A 20,333-nucleotide genomic window follows, 5' to 3' on the forward strand; every position below is an offset into this window, starting at 1 on the left:
ACATCCTCTGCATGTGGTCATAAACAACCAGAGGAGTCTGCTCAGAGACAGGTTGCTTCTCCCAAAGTCTAGGACAAACAGACTTAAGAGTCAGAGAGGGGTCTCCCTATCTGTCTAATGTGGCTAATGTCTAATGGTGCCTGGGTGTGTCAGTCTACATCTAACACTTAACTGTGTGTAATAAAGTATAAAGCACATATGTGATGCTATCCGTTATACATAATATACCTATGTATACTGTTGTCTAAACATGTGATCAATACAATAAGATGAATGAAATTTTCATTACTAGGTAACAGTGGGATTCAACAGGCGGGGAACCCTAAAATCAGTTTTAGTGGCTCAGTGTGGGGAAAAAAAATCATAACTGACAATAATTTCTATTGAGAGCACCAGTAGATTTTCTTAGCAGCTGAGCTGCTGCTTTTTGTGGATGTACACAACTGAATTCATAAGATCTAAGCAGATGTTTTATGAGTTGTTCTGGCTGATTTCCAACACTGACAGTAGACTGTTTATGCTGTGTTTTCTAGATGGTATTAAATTTATATAAAGGTGGAATTCAGTGAATAAATCTGGGCATCATCAACTAAAATTTATATGAATCTCTGCTACACTTGATGTAACCCAACTCTGACCATGAAACCACAGCCACTGTGCTCCAGTCACACACTGTCCAGTCACACACTGTAAAACACTGGTTTCTTTATAATCAGGTTAATTTTGTAGCAGAAGTGTTTTCTCTGTGATATTTAGAAGGTAAAAAATGAAAAAGGAATCAAAGGTAGGCAGAGGTTTTTATATCCAGACTTGTCTTTATTCACCTTACTTTTGGGATACAGATTGGAGCCAAAAGGTTCTATATCCTCCAAAGGGGGAACTTTTCTGAACAAGAACAGTGTTGTTTGATGCTTCTTTTATGGTTAGTGAAACATTACATTTTGTATTACATACATCAGGTAAATTGATTTGCTTTCTGGTCACAAGTACACTTCATCATCCTCAAATTAGAGAAACACATGGAATTAAAGTGGAATAATGTGAGGGGATTGTTGGCTTGGTAAACAAAATAATATTGAGAGGGGCTGAAAAAAGTTCAACAATAAATCTTATTTTATTTTGGTTGAAGCGATGGGTGATGGGTGAGTAAGAAGAAGAAGAGCTGGTGTTTGGCTGGAGGCTGAACTACTCCCACTGGAGGTTGACTTATGAACTTCAATCTCCAGGTGGGCTGGGACCAGTCTGGATAAGTTTTAGGCTGTGTTCAGATTAAACCGAGAGCCTCCTTCACAGCTCTGATTACATTCGAGGCTGCAACTGCAGCCTTAATCTCACCTCCGCCCATGACTGCAAACTCCATCTCGCCCCCGCCCATGACTGTAGCCTCCATCTCGCCCCCGCCCACCACTGCAGCCTCTATCTCGCTCCCAGCCCTGACTGCAGCCTCCATCTCGCCCCTGGCACTGACTGCAGCCTCATTCTCGCCCATGGCCACAGCCTCCATGTTGCCCCCACCCATGATTGCAGCCTCTATCTCGCCCCGGGCCCTGACTGCAACCTTGATCTTGTCCCCGGCCCTGACTGCAGCCTCCATCCCACCCCCAACTCTTACTGCAGCCTTCATCTTGCCCCTGGCCTCAACCAATAGCCACGACTGCTTTGTGCTGCTCATCCAGCTTCCAATTGGGAGGCCTGTAGGGAAAAAAGATGTTAAGAATTAGAATTTGCACCTGAATCGTCATGACTGTAAACTCACCTGTTCTCACCTTTCCTCATGGCTTCTCCTTTGGTCGATGGATCTCTATCCATCATCTCCTGATCTTGCAGCTCCACTTGATCATGGTGGGCTGGGTGCTCAACATCCCGATTTTCAGTATTCACTTGTATGATGGCCTCATCCAAAGCATCCTTCTTGTCCAAAATCATCCTGGCCAATGACCATAACCCCCGTACCTTATTTAAAATTTTTAACTCTGTGGTTAACCCTTCCCCGGACATGCCTTTAATTTATTCTCAGGCTCTTTGTGAGCGATTTCAAATTCACTTTTTAGAGAAGGTCTCATCTCTTAAGTCCTCCCTTCCCCCTGTTTTATATCCTCTCCCCATTCCTGAGTGCATTTCAACTTTCCACCAGTTTGAGCCTGTGTCACTTTTGACTCTTAAGCGGCTAGTTGTTCAAATGAATAACACCAATACTGTGCTTGACATTCTTCCATCTCGTTTAGCTAGGGACTGTTTTGATGTAATCGGACCTAGTATCCTATTTCTTATGAACTTTTCCTTGCTCTCAGGCTGTGTTCCTTCGGCCTTTAAGCATGCTGTAGTCCACCCGATTCTTAAAAAAAGAAACTCCGACTGTTATGACCTTTCAAACTACAGACCGATCTCTAAGCTTTCGTTCTTGTCCAAGATCCTGGAGAGACTAGTTCTCTCCCAGCTCCAGGCTTACTTGGACACGAACAATATTGCTGAGAAATTTCAATCTGCCTTTAAGCCATTGCATAGCACTGAAACAGCGTTGGTTAGAGTTCTTAATGATATTCTTGTAATCACTGATACTGGACGCTCTATGGTCCTAGTTTTACTGGACCTCTCTTCAGCCTTTGATATGGTGGACCATAACATTTTATTACTAAGACTTGAGCACACTGTGGGTATTAGAGGCACTGCCCTCGACCGGTTTAAATCATATCTCGCTGATAGATCCTAGGCACCTTCTCCTCTTCCTCCCCTCCGGTCTGTTGTGGTGTGCCTCAAGGATCAGTTTTAGGCCCTATTCTTTTCTCGTTGTATTTGCTCCCTCTAGGCGCAATCTTTGAAAAATACAATATCGCCTTCCACTGTTATGCCGACGACATACAGATCTATTTTGAACTTACTGACGACCTTGCTGTGTCCCTGCACTACTTTCAAGAATGCATGCGGGAGGTCAAAGAATGGTTCCTGAGTAATTCTCTTGTTTTGAGTGATAAGAAGACTGAGATTGTGGTGTTCAACAGTAAAATCCCTCGTGCCCAACTCTGTGCTGCCCTGGGTTCCTTTGCTAGCTCTTCCTGTGACTATGTCAGTAACTTGGGTGTACTGCTGGATAGCTCGCTCAAACTCGATAAGCAAGTGTCTGCTGTAGTGAGATCTAGCTTCCACCAACTGCGCCTTATCTCTAAGGCTAGGCATTATGTTCCACATGAGGACCTGGAGAAGCTTATTCACGCTTTTGTGACCTCCAGGTTGGATTATTGTAACTCTTTGTACTACGGTCTTCCCTCTTCTCTTCTTCTTAGACTGCAAACAGTCCAAAATGCAGCAGCCCGCCTCTTGACTGGTACCAGGAAATTTTGCCATATTACTCCTGTCCTAGCTAGCTTGCATTGGCTGCCCATAAAGTACCATATTCAATTTAAAATATTACTCCTTACATTCAAAACTATTAATAAATTAGCGCCAAGTTATCTTAGTGAACTTCTCAAACCACATACTCCTGCTAGAACACTCAGATCTGCCACTCAACTACTTCTGACCCAACCCAGATCTCGGCTGAAGTCCCGGGGTGACCGTGCGTTTGCTCTGGCTGCCCCGGTACTGTGGAATACCCTTCCTCTCGACCTCCGCGCATCTGATTCCATTGCACTGTTCAAATCACGACTACAAACCCACTTATTCAACCTTGCCTTTCCCTCTAGTTAATATTTCTTTTATGATTTTATATTATGCACTTTTATGCTCATTTAAATTCTTGTTTGCTCTGTACCTGTTGCTTTCCTATGTATCAGTGACAGCTACCTGCTGGCATACTTAGCACTTGCTTTGGTCCTATTTCTATTATCCTCCTCCTATTCTCTATCTTACTTGTTAAGCACCTTGGCATACCCTTGGTTTTTAAGTGTACTTTATAAATAAAGTTTATTATATTATTATTATCAGTGTTGGGACTAACGCGTTATTAAGTAACGCGTTACAGTAACTACGTTATTATTGTGGTAACGAGCACGGTAACTAGTTATTATGCCAAAATCACGAACGCGTTACTCATTACTGGGATTTAGATAGGGTCGTTATTCGTTACTTCGTGTGGTGGCTATCGCGGAGCTTCCACAGATTCAGTAACATTAGCAAGTGGTGGAGGCCAGCAGGTGGATGAGAGAAAGGGGACGCAGGAGGAGGAGAGACCCGAAGCGGCCGCCGTCCCAGTGTCAGGTGAACTGAACTTCAGGTAAGAAGTTATGACCTGCAGTCTATCTGGGTCAGATATGAACCAAGTTTAGTTGGAGTTTATTTTCGTTGTGCTGACTTTTTCGTACTGCGTGCTAGCTAGCATGACGGGGTTTCTATACAGCTGGGTGGGTGCTATGATGTTACTGATGTTGAACTTTATTTTGTTCATAAGGTTAATTATTAGAGTTGCCAACCGTTCCCTAAAAAACGGAATCGTCTCGTATTCAGAGAAAATATTACGCGTTTCGTATTGAGGTGAAAAGAAACAGTTTGTCTCGGACTTCAGCTACAATGAAAAAGACACAAAGCTGGAGTTATTCTGTGTCTTTGCTGCACAGCTGCCTCTTCTTCTCTCATTCTCTCCCCTCCCTCTCCTGTTTCTACTTTAATCATGAAACTGATCAATGATCAGCTGATCGGCTTTTCCCTCTTGTTTATTTATCGCCCACTTTGCGCCAGAAAGAGGAAACCACCGGATGTCGCGTTAAACAACAGCAGCACGTTTGATTCTGTTGTTAGAATTTATTTAATATTACTTTCTACTATCAGCTGATGTTTGCTGGAGCCACAGCTGTAAAGCTGCTGGTCATGATATCGGTTTGTATATCTGGTGAGTGGGAAACCAGATGAAACCAGGAGATGTCCTTACTGAATCATCAGAGCTGAACAGGTGATGGAGAAACAGGTTTACCTTTTAGGTGACATGAATGAGTTGAAGGGAAGTTATGAACTGTTTCTGAGAGATAAATAACACCAGGATCCTTTTCTATGTAGCTGACAGCTGGTAACTGTGCAGGGGCGGATCTAGCAAAGTGTTGCCAGGGGGCCAGGTAGGGCATTAACAGGGAAAGGGGGGCACAAAGAAATACTTTCTTATTCTCATTTCAAATGTCTAGCTTTTAATAAATAATTATCTGAGTCTTACAACAAACGATTGATAGATTGATACATATATACCATCAAGACAGTGTACATCACTGTCACAACAGTGTATGTTTTCATTCAAAGGCTTTATGATATTTGCTATAATGGCGGGCCGGTCTCTAGTCAAAATGCCCGGGCTGATTTTTTGTCCCAGTCCAGCCCTGTATGCAGCTCATCTGCAGTCTGGTGTTACCTACATCTTCCTATTCGGAAGGCAGAATTTCTCAGTTCTGAGTACAATCAAAAGCACCACGACTGCAGTTTTTGTGTTGGATGTAAAAAGCGCACATGACACTGTGACGTAGGCTAGAATCATGGCGGCGGTCAACGACGGTCCAGGCGTGGGATTTCTCTTGTGGAAATATGCACATTATTTTTTCCTTTGGTAGGTGGCACAGTGCACTTGTGGCAAGTAAGCAAGCTAGAAGACTGGCACTCTTGCTGGGTATCCAGTTAGCAACACATTAACAAGAGAAGTCTGAGTAAAACCAAAGTTACTTTCCCTAGTAACTAGTTACTTTGAAAGTAACGAGTAACTTGAAGTAACTGAGTTACTTTTGATGGAAGTAACTAGTAATGTAACTAAGTTACTAATTTAAAGTAACTTACCCAACACTGATTATTATCTCTGGGTAGTGAAGACTGAACAGTGCCATTCTCTCCAGTCCCCTCTGAACTTGAAGAAAAAAAAACAAGAAAACATAATTTTCTATTATTTTCTTGACAACTAGACAACACAGATAAATGATCTGTTAACCATTAGCACCAAGGTCCCACAGAGGAAAATACCGTCATCACTCCTTTAACCATTGGTATGGTTAAAGGTCATATGGTCATAACTGTTAGAGTGAATTGTGAAATGTTGCCGTTATTGTACTTAAATTTGTAAACCTTGCCTTAAACTGCATGTTTAGATTCTTCTGTTCCTCCCCTACACATCTAGGATGCTGGGGGAGGTAATTAGTTATAGTGTTTAACTGCAGGCAAATCCTATGTGAAGGTTCACACACACACACACACACACGTGCTCGCACATGCATACACACACACACACACACACTCACATGTACACACACACACACATACATGCTCGCACATGCATACACACACAGCGCCTCAGTATTATGACACCCCACAGGGGGGCTTTACAATGGGTGTTTGTGAAACTGTGTGTGACAGAATAAAAGGCTGCAGGGCAGGCTGGTTCTTTGGAGTTGTCGGAGGTCGAGGGCAGCGGTGCTGCCGACCAGGCTCCCCTTGCTAGCAAGTTAAAAGCGGTTAAGCTGTTTGTCTTGCTTTTTTTATTGGTAATAAGTCTTTGAACCAGCGGGCCTGCGAGCGCAGACCCAACAATAACAATAAAGAATTTACATTGTAAGGTAAACACCTGGCACGTTTATAAACAGAAACCCAATGATCTAAAATGAAACATTTTTATGGCTGTAATTTCTAGCACCTCATTATCAGAGGCTTTAAAGTAATTGGTAAATTGGCTGAGCTAGTTTCATTTCCAGGTGAGGCCCTATAACAAATTAGGCAGAACAACAATCTGCACTGGATATCAAGTGTTGAGATTTCAGTTCAGTTATAGCATATTTTCTAATTTCAAAATTGCACTGCTGTACTGATTAGATGTCTTGTCGTCTTCCATCTCCCGGCTCATTTATTCTCAGGTCAGAGTGGTAGAATAGCATCAGTGTTAATAAGCACTTGTTAAGTGGTGAATGTCATACTGTATGTGTTGGGTCTGTGTTTCCACAAGCCCTGCTAGTTTAGAGACTTATTCATCATGAAGAAAACAAGACATAACAGAACATCTTCAACCGGTTTTTCACTCGCTAACGAGGGAAGTTTTTGGTCAAGAACCAGCTCTTGGAGCTCACGCTCCTAACCTGTCTCATGCCCAAAATCCTTCCAAGAGCAGCTTCCCTCGCAGCTATTTATTGACAAACTGTTACAATACACATGACAGCACAAGCACCTCCCTCTGTAAAACCCCGCAATGGTTCTAAGACAAGGCACTATGTGTGTGTATGTGTAAGCACGTATATGCATGTGTAAGAACGTGTGTGTGTGTGTGTGTGTGTGTGTGTGTGTGTGTGTGTGTGTGTGTGTGTATATGCATGTGAGAATGTGTGTGTATGTGTGTGTGTGCTTGAGTGAGTGTGTGAGAATGTGTGTCTCTCTGTGTGCGTGACTTCCAACTGTTTCTAACAACATCCTTAGTCATAAAATGGTAATCTCTCCCACACCCAATATATGGTTCAATTCCTGTATTGGTTCAGCATGCACAACACAGTGAAGCCACAAAAGGGCAGGGAGCTTACCACACAAGAAACAGATCTTTCAGATAGGATGTATCTGCAATAAAACCTCTCCCAGCACAGAGTGGCTGGAGAGGTAGTCAGAGACAAAGGAATGTCTTGATCCTGTACCTGTACACCTCCAGGACACTGTGGCGTGCAGCTCCGATCACAGCTGACCTTCTCACCCTGGACACAGTCTGTTTGACCTGCTCCCCTCAGGCAGGAGGCTCCGGACCAGAACCTCTCGCCAAGAGCAGTTTCTTCCCCTCTGCTGTTGGACTCGTGAGCAATAACCATAAGACACCACAAACATATGAACTGTATATTTTGTTCTCTGCACCTGTTCCATTTTGCGCACTGATCACCTGCGTTTATGTATATATCAATCTGCTTTTCTTATTTTTGTTTTATTTATTTTTTGTTTCTCTTATAGTATGTTTTGCACTAAGTACCGCAGCAATTTCCTAATGTTGTAAATCTGCTCAACATCTGGCAATAAACCCTTTTCTGATTCTGATTACTACTTGACTTTTAGTCACAGCACATCTTCATTTGTCACAGTCAGCGTTTTAAGTATGTAGTCAAAACAGAAGATTTTCTCAGTATATTGTTAATGTTATATAGTATGACCACCTTCTTACCATGATAAACACAGTGTATGTTCTACAATTTAGAAAGTAGCTAACACAGGACTGATATATCAGCTGTTTTGTTTAGGTTACATGGAATTTATCCTCACAGCTACCAAGTACCAGTAAGCAATATGACTAAAGAATTATTACTTCAGTCATGTTTAGAAGGTAAAACATTTATAAATAATCAAAGGTATACAGAGATATTCATAGAATTATCACTTTATTTACTCCAGCACACAATGGAGCACTACCCTTACATTTTTAAGATCATCCTCATTAGAAGTGAACAGCAGCGAATTATCACTCAAATACATTCTTCTGTAGAATGTGCAGGATGATTGGTTTTAATACTTAATAGATATATTACTGAAGTAGAAGCAGTGCGCTGGAGGGTGTTATGAAGGATTTTGAAAATTCTCCTTATCCTTCACATCAAGCCAAACTTCTTGGCCAAAGCCTGAACCACAATAATGACCATAGCCTTAGCTCTGACCTTAACTGCAGTCACAGCTTGTGGTCACAGCAATAGCCAAAATGACCTTGCTTTGTTCCAACTTCCAACTGAGAAACCTGCAAAAAGAGAGAAAAAAAAAGAAAAAAAAAATGAGAACATGAAATCAAATCACACCTGAATCATCATCTCTACAAAATCACCTGATTCATCATCTGTAAAAACTCTGTCTTTGACCTTACATCATGGCTAGCTGTGGCAGGCAGGAATAGAAATCAAAAGCAGAGTCCCGGAAACAGGACATGACCTCAAAAACCAGCTTTATTTGCTATATGGTGATACAAAAACAAAACTAGACTGGGGAGAATATAAACTGCAAATACAAAGCGGCACACAGGGGGAGACACACAGCTATGAGGGACGGCACAACGACGAGCAGGGGAAGACAGAGAAACTAAATATAAGAGGTGAACAGGACCACAGAGGAATACAGAGTTCGGCACGCAACTTCAAAGGTGTGCGCCTTTTTTCACGTCACGCTGTGCACCACATTATTGTTTACATTAGATGAATTTCTACAATGGCAGATAGAGACAAAATCCTGTTAATCTTACTATCTTCAGTTTTTACACGCTTACATATACACACGCACTTACTGTCCCTCCATTTAGAAAGGCAGAGGTGTCACAGTGTAATTATTTTACGTGTAGTTGTTTTTTTCCTGTGTGATAATATTCAACATGTCAGGGCTCTGTGTGCAGGCGGATGGAGAGGTGGATCCAAATGCAGGACTCAGACACTAAATTGAAACTCAAAAACCTCAGCTTTATTGCTGGTGACAAAAAAAAACCATGAACTGACACTGAATCACTAGAAACTGAAACACACAGGCAAGTCTGATGGTACGACGCGACAATGAGCAAGGACAAACACAGGGCTAATATACACAGGGACGTAATCAGGGAATGGAAAACAGGAGGGAGACACAGCTGGGAGAAATAGACTAACGAGACAGAGAGACGGACTTGACACTGAACAAAACCTACTAATATAATAATAAACCCAGTATCACAAAGTAAACAGCATATAAATCATAATCCCGAGAAATACCACAAACATAAAATCTAATCCCTTAAGAATAACCGAAACATAGCTTATAATAATAATAATAATAATCAATAAAGCACCAGAGAAGGAAGACAGTCCATTATTCAAAAATAAACCAGAACATAAGAACTCAAAATGCTGTGTCGAACCGACCCAGAACCGTAACACAACATTACTATCAATACAGTTTTAAAAAAATGCCTCTCTGTGCAAAATGGGTTCAAAAACATAAACAGCTGTGGGATACTGTTTGTCCATGATTTGAACCGGGGGAACAAATCTTGGCAGGATGAGCCTGATATTATTTGTATCCCGCTGTAACTTTACTGTATAAAGAGCTAACATCTCCAAAATGTCAGGAGTAGTTAGTCATTACAACAAGTGTTTGTGAACTAAAAATCAAGAATGTGGGATACTGTTTGTCTGTGATTTGAAGAGCCCAGCGCTGCTCCCAACGAAGGGAAAACCAGTTCTGCAGGGAGACCTACCTCGGCACTTGTGCAGGTGAAACCAAAGGGAAGATATGCTTCACCATATTTTCTAGTCTTTGGCTTAGAATGAAGTTGGTTTGGAAACATATTCAGCGATGCTTCATCTCGTGCTTTGCGTTTGTGCAGGAGCCCTGTCAAAAACCTGTCCATTATGCTAGCAGTGTCCAAGCGCTCTTTTTTTTTTCTTTTTTTTTTTTAATTCATACCGTGCCCCCCTAGGGGGCGAGCCCCCCACCTTAGGAACCTCTGAATGTGGCAATGGCGGAGGAGCGCGGCTAAAAATTATTATTCCTTAAAATATAAAATAAAATATTATTAAAATATTCTTTCTGGGCCACAAAATAAACTTTTACGTTAAGGCGAGAATGTAGCTGTGTAAACTTCAAATATCTGCTTGATTTGTCATGACATCACATGTTTGCAAAAGTGCTCCGACGTTTTCAGAGACGTCTCTTATCCCACCAGCTCGATAGCTTACCAGGAAATCAAGGCTCACTAGAGCCGGCGAGAACAGCGAACTCCCGGCACATCGTTTTTAAATCCCCCGCAGTCTTTCGTTACTCAGGTCAAACATGATATATAAGTCACTTAGATAACTTATAAATGTCAATATTTGGTTTATTTCAGTGTTTTATTTGTTCCGAGGTAAATCGGTTTGGCTGAGATTAAAGTTAAGCTTCATAACATATTTATCACAGTTACATTAAGGGGAGCAGGAGTAAAAACTCCGGAGCTGTGATGTCATCAAGTACACTGCCGTTCCAATTGTAGAAAAATCGTGTTGCATTCTTGCGTTCTCGCCAAGTCCGAACTCCTGTGCAAACCTGTGCGGACTTATCGAGAACGCGAGTACGGACTCGTGTACTTCAGAATTGAGAAACGGCACAGACTCACGAGCAGACACTATGACATTGCAGACATGACAGAGGAAACAGAGATGCGGGACCAGGGTAGGCACAGAACAGAGGGGGCTCAAAAACACAGGACAGTAATAATAATCAACACACCACAGCAAAATAATCAGAACCTAACCCATAATACAGAATCGTACCAGAACATAGTAAGCTAGGAAATGCAGACAGTTTACTCATTATTAAATGTTTCCATTTTGTAGTAAAACCACTTCCAGCTGATGACTTGATCTTGGAGGCAATGAATTTCATGACTAGAACAGTGTACTTTTGTCCATATACTGTAGCTCTCTATCTAAGAGTGATGACCAAAGAAAGGTGTTGGGTGTTATTATCAGGATATTTGTTAATAGAGAGGAAATGTAATCAATCTTTCTTGCTGCTCTGATTTTGCTCAGATTCACAACAGAAGAAAGGCTGTTCTTCACTCTCAGTCTCCTCCTCTGACAATCCACAGAAGCGATTACTGAAGTTCAATGTTTACTGAAAGTCCGAACTGGATGGATTCATACCATTCACTTCTTTAGATTTCACATAGACATTTTTCCAGTCCCCAGTGCTCATGCACAGGAACCCAAAACATGCTAGGTGTGTTTTATCTGTGTTTTATTTATTTAGGTGTGATTCATTTAATACTGATGATGGATTTTTAGACTAATAGTTAGGCTAACACACTTACCTCTCATCTTTTTTTTCCCTCACAAAACCGATAGATTCTCCACTTCTTTTAAGTGTCTCCCAGCGCAGTTCTTAGCATATTTTGGTTCCTGCAACTGGTGCGTCGGGTTATTGTCTCCCCAGAAACACTTCCCTTGTGCGTTTGGAAATCTGTTTTTTCCTATTTCCGTTGTCGGTTTTCCTATTTCCGTTGTGTTTTGTGTGCTTTTGCAGCATTTTTCTTATTGCTGGTGTTTTCTTAAGTTGCAGTCTGTTTGGCCTCTCAGGGCCACAGTATTGGGCCCCTTAAGGAGGTCATGTCTCTGTGAATGGCTGTGTCCCAATCCAGCAACCACGCACTTCGGAGTACGCATTTTGAGACCTATCACGTCACAGCGGCGCAACGATGGCTGTCCCAATCCGAAGTGTACTCCAAATGCGCAGTCGATTTCCCCAGATTTGAATTGTGGTCCGGTGTACACTTCGTGGTCCCATATATCCCACAATTCATAGCGCGGCAGTGGGTGTAGATAATTTTGCTGAAAAAAGCGGCAGACGGCTGAAGCGGGTCGGCCAAAGAGTAAACTTTCAAAAGTAAGTACTGAATATTATGTCACTTATTTATGTGCGAATGTTTAATAACGAAGAACATTAAAACATTACTGTTGGCCACATGCCGGCAAAGTTACAAACATTAGCAATGTTTGTACTAACTTGGTTTTAAAGCCTTTACTCTAAAATATACGCCGTTCAATAGTCGACCTTAATCTTACAGAGAATGTGATGATTTCATGGATAATTAAAGTCAGTCATATATCCACAAACACAACAAGCTGAAAGTCAGTGATGCTGCTCGGTTTGCAGTCCTGAATATCACGGCACAAGCAGGATTCACTGCACTGTTAATGTTAGCTATGTTATATTGCTGCCTCTGTTCGGTGGTGTCGAGCCAAACGGACTTTAACGTGTGTTTGAACGAGCTGACGGTTCACTCGTTAAGCTGAAAGAAAGATGCTTTAATCACAGGAGTCACACATGTGTCCACTGGACCATCTGGGAACTCTTCTTGTTTAGCACTCGTAATAACACAAACACTAAATCCTCCTTCTCTGGTGCTGTTTTGTAGCAGTGTGTACACCTGAGACTGTCACCTGTCTGTCTGTCCTGCACTCTCTCTCTGTTTCTTTCTCTCTGATTGTGGAATAAAAGTATGAACATGTATTTATAAGTTACACTTGTGTTTGAATCCTGCAGCTTATCACACATTTGATTTCCATGTGTGACAACTGCAAGTGTCCAGAGTGAGGACAGACTGAGGGACCCACTGCTGCACATCATCTGTGAGGCTTTGCACCCCTGATGATCCACCAGGACAAACTCAGCAGTGTGTGAGGAAGAGGAGGAGGAAGAGCCAGCAGCAGCTGACAGATGGAGAGAATAGACAGACTGTTCCCTGTTTTTGAAGGACTGCTAGGAAAGTTTAAAATAATTAATTGTCTGTCCTGAATCAGTCTTATTAGGTAATGTTCGAATAATTTTATCATTCCAGTGTTTTCAGTGTGGGAGAAAGTACTCAGGGCCTTCAAGTTATCACAGCTCGTACATTTTCTTTTTACACATATATGTAAGCATTGAGCCAAATGTAATAATGCCAACATATTAAACGAACAATATTTGTCTCTTATGTATAATACATCTATATATACACTGTCAAAGATACTTGTCTTTGAGTGAAGATTTAAGGTGATTGGAAATATAAATAACTGCAACTTGAATCTTTACTGAAGCTCATTTGACACAGAGTTCAAGTTCACTGCTGTAATAACTAATCATGATTTATATAATACTAACTTTAATATTGACTGTATTATATTTACATTACCACAGTGAGATGATTTTAGTCTCATGACCAACGTTAGCTAATTGTTATTTACTAACTAATCTTAAATGACTGTTCAGTACAGAAGTGAAGCCCAACAATCATGTTTTACAGTCCCGTGGTCTCAGCCTCAGATACTCAACTAATCAAAGTGATGTCATAAAACAAATGAATGAACAAAGAAACATTTTTTTCTCCTTCATTTCTGTCAAACAATGCTGTATGAAACGTTTCTCGCAGTTAGATCCAAAAAATGCAACCTGAGCAGCGCGACGAAGGCTAGACTGTCCCATTTCACAAGCGTCTCACTTCCGCACTTCTCGTACTTCCTAGTACGCGCTGTACATAGCATGTGAACTGCGTGTACTCCGAAGCATGCGGTCGCTGGATTGCGACACAGCCAATGTCACTGCAGACTTTGCACATGGCTTCTGCTGCAGTTTGTCAGTCCTCAGGCGCCCTCTGCTGGCCCTACTGCCATGGGGCACCTAGTAGTTTCCTGCCTTACTTGGTGGCACCTCTGCATTTACCAAGGATTTAAAGAATTTAAAGAAATGTAAATGATTGGAATCATTCAAATCCTAATCCTTTGGAGTCATGTCAGGAAAGGTATCTGGCAAATCTTCCAAACTCAAACACGCAAATTTACTTGCTGTGGCGACCCATTGTGAATAGGGAAGCAGATGACATCACATAAAAAGCTGGCAACACATCTTTAACGCTGTGACCAGTGGTGGCTAGTGGTACAAATGTTGGCGCTGGGAATAACTGGGTCCGATGGGTCAAACAATGTAAAGCATTTTACAGGTTAGGGAAAAATCTCCAAATACAAAATCAGCACAAACACTGTAATATTTCTTAAACCTTTTCAATAAGAAAACAAAAACTTTAAAAACACAAATATCCACACTGTGTACATATTTGTGTGGTCAAAGTGCTCTCTGCATTCAAATTCAATATTCTTCAAGACAAGAGTGATTTTAACATTCTTAAATAAGGCAGGTAATCCATGCTAATTGGTAAGGAACAAATTGCAAGCTCCAATTGAAACTCATCCGCAGACCCTAGTGACTGAAAAAATATTGGTCTGTCCAAATACTCCCATTTGTCCGGCATTTGGTCAATACATAATTATATTATTCCCAAAAACTTAATGTATAATGTAAAGAAGTTTGCACAATAGATGGATTCAGTGACATATTGTGACATCAGTTTTTTTGAAGTACTGACACTTATTGAAATCAAATTCCCCAGTATAGGATATTTTTGAATATTCACTTTTATTGTCTGTAAATGTGGGCAAATATTTGAGAGACCTCTTGGTGCATGCTGAGTTTGCATATGAGAAGCCAAATTGGTGTATTTTTAAAATCTGATTAATGGCATACGCATGTGAAATGTGCTAATCAGTTAATTCTGAATCAATTACTTCTGACTGATGGTCAAATGATCTTTCCAATCTCCTTTGACTACGATGGCCTGGATGACTGAGAACCTTCACAGACATACTCCTGAGGATATCTTTAGATGGGACTGAAATATCTGAGGATTTAAAAGATTATGAGGTGTATCTTGAGGAGATAAAATCAACAAATTTATCTAAACTCACTTATTTGGTACCCGAGTTGGACAATTTCACATTTCTTTGTAAGTTAGCTTTATGAACTAACCATCCCCGGATTTGTGCACCACAGATAAGAGAACACTTGAACAGGTAACCAGCTTTAACATTTGGTTGTTCGGCTCCTCCTACTTTGCTGTTTCACAAAGGAAACAGAGGTTTATATTCATGCCATCAGATATGAGCCCACATTTTGTACATCTGAAAACCTAACGTTATTCATTAAGGCTTAGTGGAGGGAACCTGTTAAACTTACACCTGAGAACACTGACTGCAAGATGCCATATAATAATTGATAACCTTAAATTGGGCCAACTTTACAGGCTATGCAACTAATTTTGTGCTAAACCATCTCTTTCAATCCAAAGCAACATGCATAATTGTTTGCAAAGATAAATTTAGCCCTAATTACTACATTATGAGACAAACTCTGTGACTACAGAATTTCTTGAGGACGTCTTCATTTATTTTGCTATTTTCTAGTGACATCATCCCTTAAAGATAACTGCACAAGCTTGTGAATGATCGCTTTTTAGTCGCAGTGACGTGAGGGAAATCTCTCTAACTCACATCAGCCCATCTGCTCTGGACTTTGTTTGTATTCATATGTGATGTCTGTCATGCCAGCATGAAATGTGATGAGTGAGTGATTTTAAAATGGTCAAATAAAAATCTGAGTGTGTTTGTGGCCTAAATTCACTGGATGTTTCATAACTCTTCTGAAGAATTACAGTAAGGAGGTCAGGTTTCCTGTCACTGCTTTTAAAAAAACCCACAAAGCAGCTAGACCCGAGGAAGGTGGTAGGTGTGACTGCTCACATCTCTGCACGGCACAATGGGTCAAATGTCTCTACGTCTCCTCTGTAAGTACGAAAAGCCTTATTTACCTACATTTACAGCTTGATGAAAAAGAGCGGCACAATTAAATAAAATTTGACTCACAGAAAGTTTCTAAATTAAACTTTTGCTTCATTAAACGGTTTAAAAATAAGGTTTAGCGATCAGTGTTGAATTACTTTCTCACCTACATCTATAACCTACATCCTGTCCCTGAAAAACACTTTCTGTTTGTCACTGCTGCACTTTTTTCCCTTGACATTTGGAGTTTGAAGCAAAACTTCACTGAAGCTCACTGAAACTTTGCCTCTCTTTGCAGTTCTGACCTCACTGATCTGCTGCACAACAAACCAAGGTTAGTGAACCTGTTATAGGACAAACTAACGTTGAAAGGTTAAAGGTGAAACGGGAAGTTTTTGGTGCTGAATATTGTGCTGTTCTAAAACAAAATCAAGTCACAACAGAATGAAGTGGATCCAACAATGAGCAGAATAACCTGCAGAATGAAATGTTTAATACATTTATCAACACTTCTTCATAATCAGCACCCTGATTTCAACAGAAATACCCAAGAATTATGGTAAAAGTTTAAAAAAAGAAACAAAAAATCCTCTTTAGTTTCATTAAGACAGACCTTCAGAATTATATCTGCACAACCAGAAGCTGGTTAACTAAAGAGCCAACTTCAACCTGCAAGCATCTGTGAGGCTTAAATAAATGTTAACTGGGTGGTGTTTTGCCATCTGATAAACCTTCCAACTCATTAATCTATTGCTACACTCTTGTAGTGTTTTTTTCTTCTGCACCTCAAATAGACCAAAATCAAAGTCCCTGATATTTATTTAAAACCCAGACTCGCTCATGTTTCTCAGCTCGTCTGACTGTGAGTCCCAGCAGCTCTCAGCTGTTCTACGGAGACTTTGTGTCTCTGAGCTGTGAAGAGGACGACAGCTCTGCTGGATGGACTCTGAGGAGAAACACAACCTTTGAAACCGGGACTCAGTGTGGAGCTGGGTGGGGAAAACCAGCTGGCTCGTCCTGTAACATCAGCTACATTGACCCGCTGGACAGCGGGGTTTACTGGTGTGAGTCCAGAGAGAAAGCAACAAGCAAGAGCATCCACCTGACAGTCAGTGGTAAGCTCAGCACATTAGTTGGTGTGAAAAGTGTTTGCTCCCTTCCTGATTTCATTTTTTCTGTATGTTTGTCACAGTTAAATGTTTCAAATCAAACTAATTTAAATATTAGACAAAAATAACACAACTAAAACACAAAATGCAGTTTCTAAATGAAGGGAAAAAATATCCAAACCTACATGGCCCTGTAGGAAAAAGTTATTGCCCCCTAAACACTAATCTAACACTAATCACACTAGCACCACCGTACTTTACTGTTGGTACAATGTTCCTTTTCTTAGATGCTGTTAATTTTATGCCAGATGTAACAGAGCACACATCTTCCAAAAAAGGTCAGCTTTTGTCTCATCAGTCCACAGAGTATTTTCCATATTTCTCATCAAGATGTTTTCTGGTAAAACTGAGATGTACCTTTTGCTCAGCAGTGGTTTTTGTGTTGGAACTTTGACTAGTTGCTTCCTTATGGTAGAGCCGTGAACTCTGACTTTATCTGAGGCACATGAAGTCTGCAGTTCTGTGGATGTTTTTCTGATGTCTTTCGTGACCTCTTCGATGAGTTGCAGCACTCTTAGGGTAATTTTGGCCACTCCTGGGGAGCTTCACCAAGGTTCCATGTTTTTGGCATTTGCAGATAATAGCTTTCTCTCTGGTTCACTGGAGTCCCACAGCTTCAGAAATTGCTTTATAACCTTTTCCAAACTGAGAGATTTCAATTGCTTTGTTTTTCATTTGCTCCTGAATTTCCTTGGATCCTGGCATAATTTCTGGCTTTTGAGGATCTTGTGATCTACTCCATTTTGTCAGGCAGGTGCTACTTAAATTATTTCTTTATCTAAAAAAGGTGTGGCGGTAATCAGGGTTTCCAAAGATATGATACACCACAATTAACTTTTCACACGGACCATGTAGGTTTTGATTTTTTATCATCTTAATAATAAACACCTTCATTTAGAAACTGTATTTTCTCTTTACTTGTGTTGTCTTTGTCTAATATTTAAATTTGTTTGATGATCTGAAAGTGTGACAAAATATATGAACTCAGGAAGGCAGTAAACACTTTTTCAAGCCATTGTACATATATTTTTTATTTATTTACTTATTATATTATTAGGATTTCCATCATTATTATCAGAGTTACGGGTCTTTGAAGGACATTGAGCTGAGCGGGAAATTGGCACTTTTTGAGTCACCTTATCTTTACAGAATGTTTGAGTCTCCATAACATTTAAGTAAAGAAGACAATCTTAAGATCTTTTGGGGATAAAAAAAAATCTTTGAATTCTGTTAAAACTGCACATGCTCCAAGTGAATTTCAGCCCACTCTTATACTATTCTGGGGGTCTGTGACTCTGAAATATATAAACTTCATAGTATGAGGTTCAAACATTGCAATGGCTTCAAATAGTTACTGTTAAAGTTATTGGTTATTTTTGTTTTTTTAATCAGCTGATCCTGAAGTTGTGAGGTGGAACTTTTTTCAGATTTGACTTATGGAATGATCCCACAGCCATTCTTCTAAGTTAGCCCTCTGCTACTTTAATGCTCTTATTGTGTACTTAGATATGGGGGGAAGTGTGTGTCACGCTTTAGCCCTTAAAGTTGGTACCTGTGGATCAGAGTGTGGAGTTAGTGTTGATGAAGCTGTGTGTAAATGGATGAAATGCTAGTTTGTCTCTGTGTTGAGGTGGATCAGTGATCCTGCAGAGTCCTGTCCTCCCTGTGATGGAGGGAGATGACGTCACTCTGCTCTGTAAAACAAAGACCACTCCCTCCAACCTCCCAGCTGCTTTCTATAAAGATGGCTCCCTCATCAGGAAGCAGCCTACAGGTCACATGACCATCCAGCATGTTTCCAGGTCTGATGAAGGCCTCTACAAGTGTAACATCAGCGGTCATGGACAGTCTCCATCCAGCTGGATCACTGTCACAGGTGAGGAACTTCACTCTGATTATCACTCTTATTTTATCCACATATTTAGTGTAACAGGTGGGATTCTCTCTGCAGGTGAACTTAAAATAACTACATCTGCTCCTGACTCACCTCTTTCACCTGAGCCCACCTCCCCCCAACTTGTGTTCATACTGATATGGTACCTCATGGTGTTCTGTCCGTACTTCATCTCCACTCTCCTCTTGGTTTCTTTATATCGACACAGAACCACAGGTAACACTCTGAATCGTTCATTGATCAATCAATATGCTGACAGTTAACTCATCTCTCTCTGAACTCTTCATGTGTGTATTCTGTTTTTATTTTATTTATAAAAACATATATATTATATTATTTATATTCTACCTTTTCTGACTGCAGGTCAGATGCTAAAGTCTCATGCCCAGCCTAAGCATGGATTTGACAACAATTATGATGATGGCATCCATGCTGTCACCACAGAGCATCACTTTTGATCTTCTGCACTAAAATGTGGTTCTAAAAAGAGACTTGACCTTTAGATAGAGCTAAAGATCAAGTCTCTTTTTAGAGTCACATTTTAGTCCAGCTAAGGGTTACTAGAGCCTATCCCAGCTGCCACAGAGTAAGAGGTGGAGTACACCCTGAACAGTTTGCCAATCTTTTGCAGGGCTAACAATGAGAAACAGACAACCATTTACAAATGGAATTTAGAATTACTAGTTAACCTAACCCCACTAACTGCATGTCTTTGGACTGTGGGAGGAGCGGGAGTACCTGGAGAGAAACTACAAAAAAAACCCAACCACAACACAGATGGCATATTTGAACCCACGACCTTCTTGCTGTGAGGGAACAGTGCTAACCACTGCAGTACCTTTAAATGAAAGCTTTTACTTTGTGCATTGTATTTGTATTAGTTTTTATGCCGCTTTAAGGGTGTTTTTCTTCTTTTTCTATCTTTTTTTCAACCTTTTGTAGTCTTTTGAATCCTGTATTGGTCATTTTGTTGTTCTTTCATATCATTGTTGTAGTTTCAGCTCTAAATACATTTTTTATTACACCATTAAGTGCATCTGCACAGCAAATGTGAAATAAAAATATATATTTGTATGTTTCTGTAGTTATTGTCATTACTTTATTCACTATTTCAATTCTTTTTTTCTCTTAATAAATTTTCTTCGGACTAGTTAGTGTGTCTTTACAATATGTATTTATCCCACATTTTTATTCGATTTTTTTTTTAATTTTACAGTT

The 20,333-nt window shown here is 40.5% G+C and overlaps 1 protein-coding gene and 1 long non-coding RNA gene across 2 annotated transcripts; one reads left to right on the forward strand and one right to left on the reverse strand.

The window, feature by feature from the left end:
- Positions 1–778: 778 nt before the first annotated feature.
- On the reverse strand, positions 779–11,821 carry LOC146390032 (uncharacterized). The gene is made up of 2 exons (XR_014799785.1): positions 11,717–11,821; positions 779–8,647 (listed from the first exon to the last, which is right to left on the reverse strand). It is a non-coding gene; the product is annotated as an uncharacterized LOC146390032 (long non-coding RNA).
- Positions 11,822–16,029: 4,208 nt separating this feature from the next.
- Positions 16,030–20,111, forward strand: LOC146390033 (Fc receptor-like protein 5). The gene is made up of 6 exons (XM_084920290.1): positions 16,030–16,057; positions 16,351–16,386; positions 16,904–17,167; positions 18,852–19,097; positions 19,173–19,331; positions 19,479–20,111. The coding sequence occupies exons 1-6, from the start codon at positions 16,030–16,032 to the stop codon at positions 19,571–19,573; spliced, it is 828 nt and encodes a 275-aa protein (XP_084776416.1). The 3' UTR covers positions 19,574–20,111.
- Positions 20,112–20,333: the final 222 nt, after the last annotated feature.

This window comes from Perissodus microlepis, chromosome 3 (assembly GCF_051167445.1).
Source record: "Perissodus microlepis isolate ML-2025 ecotype Zambia chromosome 3, ASM5116744v1, whole genome shotgun sequence".
Classification (NCBI taxonomy): Eukaryota; Metazoa; Chordata; class Actinopteri; order Cichliformes; family Cichlidae; genus Perissodus; species Perissodus microlepis.